The 5,003-nt window shown below is 33.2% G+C and overlaps 1 protein-coding gene across 10 annotated transcripts; it reads left to right on the top strand.

Moving 5' to 3' along the window:
- Window positions 1-330: 330 nt before the first annotated feature.
- LOC110919550 lies at window positions 331-3,858 on the top strand. Of its 10 annotated transcripts, none has more exons than XM_035986418.1 (9): window positions 331-650; window positions 754-864; window positions 1,633-1,730; window positions 2,388-2,447; window positions 2,541-2,616; window positions 2,707-2,793; window positions 2,891-3,233; window positions 3,393-3,635; window positions 3,717-3,858. In XM_035986418.1, the coding sequence occupies exons 6-9, from the start codon at window positions 2,756-2,758 to the stop codon at window positions 3,732-3,734; spliced, it is 642 nt and encodes a 213-aa protein (XP_035842311.1). In that variant the 5' UTR covers window positions 331-650; window positions 754-864; window positions 1,633-1,730; window positions 2,388-2,447; window positions 2,541-2,616; window positions 2,707-2,755; the 3' UTR covers window positions 3,735-3,858. The 10 variants fall into 10 exon arrangements, with proteins under 10 accessions (XP_035842311.1, XP_035842308.1, XP_035842307.1 ...); XM_035986415.1 differs by lacking the exon at window positions 1,633-1,730 and adding an exon at window positions 2,185-2,252 and having other exon boundaries at window positions 2,528-2,616; XM_035986414.1 differs by lacking the exon at window positions 1,633-1,730 and having other exon boundaries at window positions 2,528-2,616.
- Window positions 3,859-5,003: the final 1,145 nt, after the last annotated feature.

Here is a 5,003-nt window from a genome sequence, read left to right on the forward strand (position 1 = left end):
GCTCGAGTGCGAACTCGATAAATAAACGAGCTTTGTTTTAGGCTCGGCCTCGGTTCGGACTCGATAAGGCTTAGTTCGTTTGCACCCTTATTTATGAAGAGATGTATGACTATTTATTATAAAAATAAAATATAGTTTTGAAATATATCATGGTAAGAGATGTATGAATACTTATTATAAAAATAAAATATAATTTTGAAATATATCATGGTAAGAAATAATTATTATTATGAATAATCAAAGTTTAGTTAAAATAAATAATTGTTTTATTTAATTCCCTCCTACGAAAATTAAAAATTTCAATTTCCCAAAGATATCTAAATCTGCCAAACACACAAATGCAATAGTCATACACAAATATCCCCCATCACTTTCCTCTTTACGATTCAAATACACAGAAACCCTAAATTTTGAGCATTAACCTTGATAAACAGTCGCAACAATCAACCCCCTCCCCCTGCTCTATACCTTGATAAACAATCGGCGGAATGGTGGTCATGGTCGGATGCTGCCGGTGGTGGAGCGGAGGAGATTGATGGCGATAACTGTGGCGGCCTTTGAAGAGATTAGAGGTGGTGATCCGATGGGCGTGTGTGAAGGTGTTTGCTGGCGGCTGTTGGTGGTGTACGGATACCTAAGTAACACAAGAGGTACGATACAATGATGCCAATTTTGAAACCCTAGATTAATTTATATGTTAGCTCATTTTGTTTTGTTAAATATTAATATAGCTTCGAATACTTTCTCTAATAGGTTCCGGTTTCAGAACTTGTTTTCTACCATCGCACACCAGCCTCAATGCTCGAGCCGTCGTCCCTTGAACCAACGTCTGATGTCGTTTTTACAGACTTTTCTGTGATTAAGGTAGTTGTTTAAAAATGAAAGGTTTGAAGATGCACACTAACTGCTCGACAAAATGCTTCAACAAAATTTTAAGCCACAGTCTCTTGTTTTTTTCTGGTTTGTCATCAGTCAATGTCTTTGATATATGCATTGTTATACATGTTCTATAAAGTTGCTGATATATGGGTTTTGTTGGCAAATGAAGTACTACTGCTTCACAAAATGTCTTTTGACTTTTGAATATTTGAAGACTTTTAATGTTTCATTCTCTTATGCTACTGTAGCAACTTCTTATTGGGTTTAATATCATATATGTATTTTTCTATTGCGGTATGTTTTCATTATATTCCCCCATCTTTGCCTTCACTCTTATCTAGTTAAATGACTTGGAATGTTGGTGCATTTCTTCCAGGTAAATTTATTTTCTTGCAACTTGTTGAAGATTAGTAAATTCATGCATGATTTTATCATTTGAGTTCTGTCTACTCTTTACATGACATTTTGATATCTAGCTTGAAGGCTCCTATGAACTGATGTAGTTTAGTAAAAGTATGCATGCATTATTTGGTTGCTCATTTGCTTCAAAGTTAAGTAAATTTAATTTATGTATATAGATGTGATGATATACTAAAACACCTATGCTTGGAGTTTTTTACTAGCTTTCTTTGTCCCAAAAAACTTATGCTGAACATAGTAATGTACCAACTCACACTGCTTGAAAACATGTGTGTTTGAAACTTACTTTCTAAACTAGATTCGGTTAATCTCGTTCGTGATTTTAAATTTCAGTTACCCCGTCCAGATCCAAGTACCAACCAGAACTTGAGATTTTAAATTTATAGAACATGAAGACCAATCTAACTACAACCGGGATAGTTCGTTCTTGGGTAATTTTCAGTCCAGTTTTTGGGTATTGTTGGGTAAACCCAATTATTTCTCATCTTTATTTGAGATGCTTATATATCATGTTTGAGGAGTTTAGAATTTTGATGAAGAGTATTTGCTGGAAACCTATATAATATTGACAATATCGAAAAAGCTATTGAACTCTAACTAAACCATTGATATGCTCCTTGTTATGTTATGTTTATTAATTACATGTTGTATTGCAGTTTCAAATGCGAGCCCCGTAGACGTGTAATGTTGTATGTTGAATAGCGCTAAATGAGGGTGCTTCTGCTTCTTGTTCTATTCCTTTGTATTTCATATCGATTAGAAACTTGATTGAAAGTTCATGATGGATCTGACTGAATAATAACGAATCATAATTGTAACTAGTATTTTTATATCACTAGTCTAATTGCAAAACTGTAAGTAGCTTGATCAAATTGTTTCTTGTAGGAAAAGTAAAATGATTATTCAAGTTCTTAGAAAAGTTTGGTACAAGTGTTGTTGAAGTATCCATAATGGTAATTAGATATTTAGATTATGAAATTTTTATTTATTGTATTTTGTAAACTTCATTTTTTTGTTAAATCATATATTTAGTATTTATAATTTATAATGTATACATGTACATTGTAAATCATGTTCACTTTTTGTAGTTCGGAATGTAAGTAAAAGAGTGAGAGGACCAACGCGTATGAAATAAAGAAAAGTCTAAGGTATGAAATAGCTTACCACTTTAAATAACATTAGTTTATTTCCCATTATGAAATTTCACTTGTCTACTTATGCTGGTAAGTGTAAAAAACAAGGCGAATCGGGCAAAGAAGAAGATGGTTCAAGTAAGGGGTAAAAAAAAGTTATGCTCGAGTCCGTGAAGAGCTAAAGGTGATTGTATGAGATAGTGCAATTGTTAATGTAGCATGTCAATATCCATTGTTAATACTTATTTTCTTTTTATTCAAACATGCATCTAAGGGACAAGATCCAAGTCGATTGGAAATCTTTCGTGCATGTTTCTCCAAAGATGGAACTACCAAAAATTTGGAAGCTTCAAATGCAATTGTAAGTAATATGCTTATATATTCATACACATATTTTTTCTGTGTTCTTGATGCTGTTAAAAATACATACCTTATTTTTGTTACTATGTCTAATATAGGCACAGATGCAACAACTTAGTTCTAATCTTCCCGAGGGCTCGATCGAGAAGCCTGGACCAGATGATGTTTTTTTCTAAAGTAATGGGTAGCGATCGAAATGGTGATGAGGTTATGTATGGCCTGGGTGTTCGTGTTGCTGATGTTTGGGGTGTAATACCAAGTTGTTCGGCATGTCATAGAGAAAACATCCAATTGAAGTCTCAATGTGAAGAACTTACTAGTACTGTGGTCCAGTTACAAGCCCAAGTATCAGAGATGGAAGGGTCGAGGGGTAGTTCCAGTGTTCAACCTCTTACATCACAACATTTCCCCAATGTAACCAATGGACATCAACGTTTACGGGTATTTTTCTATATAAATCTTTAAAAACCAATTTTCCTTAGTTTTTCTATAAAAATGTTAGCTTGCTAGTGTAAAACTTTATTATTTTTTTCTGTAAAATGATTTTTTGCACTATTATGACTAGAGTTTAATAAATATTTGTTGAAAACTAAAATCTAGGTCGGAGATAAAGTTTTCCTCAAAAGCATTCTAAACTCTACCGAGACTATAGCAAGCGGAAGGGTCCAGAGCTTGGACCCAAATGATCTAGTTGGTGGTACAGAGATTGGACCAGAATGGTGTGAGGTAAACGTTCAAGTACCAATAAAAAAAGATGAAAACTTGGTAAGACCATATGGTTTATTTTCTACAATTCAAGATTGTATTGGTGCATCCATCGCATGGCTTTATCCATTCATCTTGGTATGTATTTGTTAAACTTGTGATACAAATAATTTTAATATCATGGAATTTAATGCTTATATATGGATGGTTTATTTGTAGGTAGTCCATGAGGATTGAGGACGCATGATGACTCAAGATTTCTATGCTTCTTATTTCTTTAATTGCTTTTAATTTCTTTGTTAGATGTTAAGACTTTATGTTAGATATTGTTATAACTTATTTATGATTAGTGTTTTTGTTATGAACATGATTATTTGAAATATAATGATTCTTTCATTAGTTGATGTTATACAATAACTATTAGGATGTTATATGTTGATGGTCTGTTTATAAAATTGGTTTTATAATCTTATTAGGGATATTATGACCATTTTCTTGATATTAAAGTAGCTATGACGTTACATCATAAGGGTCCTATAAATTAATTTTTAAGGACGCTTGTATGTGTGTCAAAAGATTAAAAGTAGGTAATCACATATTAAAACATTGTAAAAGTGTCCTAATATGTTCTTTTTAGGACGTTATTTAAGTTTTCTATAGACATATTATGCGATCATAAAATTGGTTTCATAATCTTATTTGGTATATTAGGACCCTTTTCTTGGTACCAAATTAGCTATAATGTTATATTATAAGGGTCCTATCAATTTATTTCTAAGGAGCTTGTAAGTGTATCAAAAGATTAAAAGTATGTAAGCACATGTTAGAACATCGTAAAAGTGTCCTATTATGTTTTTATCAGGACACTATTTTGGTTGTTTAAAGACATATTACGCGACCATAAAATTGGTTTCGTAATCTTATTTGAGATGTTAGGACGCTTTTTTAGTTACGTGACTTATTACGACCCCTTTACATGAAACGCTTTTACCATTGGTCCTATTAAATGAAAGGTCCTATAAAATAGCATTTTAGGACGCTTTTACGCGTACTAAAAACCCAGTTTTCTTGTAGTGAATTGCAAAAAATCAAATGTCTTTGTTAGGGATGATTTTAGAGTCTTATAGTTGCTTTGTTGCAGGAAAGATCGGAAATCCAATGCTCACGAAAGAAGATTACGATCAAATCGATGCTGAGGAAATGGAATTGATGGATATCAAATGGTGTATGGCGAGTGTGATGAGACGTGTTGAAAAGTTTAAACAAATTACAAGACGTGATGATTTTCGTGATGCAAACGTTTCAACTTTGGGTTTTGATAAATCTAAAGTTACGTGTTTTTGTTGCAGAGAGAAGGGGCATTTCAAGAGGGAGTGCAAAAACCGTGAAGCTACCGGAGCCCAGAATCCTTTCGGAAACAACGACTATCACAAGAAGGCCATCTATCATAAAATCACACCACCAGCACAGCAACAGGCACAAACAGCTCATGGGAGAGATGTGGTT

Source organism: Helianthus annuus, chromosome 2 (assembly GCF_002127325.2).
Source record: "Helianthus annuus cultivar XRQ/B chromosome 2, HanXRQr2.0-SUNRISE, whole genome shotgun sequence".
NCBI lineage: Eukaryota > Viridiplantae > Streptophyta > Magnoliopsida > Asterales > Asteraceae > Helianthus > Helianthus annuus.

Coding starts and splice junctions, on each gene's coding strand:
- LOC110919550 (XM_035986406.1), top strand. CDS start 2,696: ATGCATCTAAGGGACAAGATCCAAGTCGATTGGAAATCTTTCGTGCAT. Junction 2,794..2,890: donor TGGAAGCTTCAAATGCAATT/GTAAGTAATATG, acceptor TGTCTAATATAG/GCACAGATGCAACAACTTAG. Junction 3,234..3,392: donor ATGGACATCAACGTTTACGG/GTATTTTTCTAT, acceptor ACTAAAATCTAG/GTCGGAGATAAAGTTTTCCT.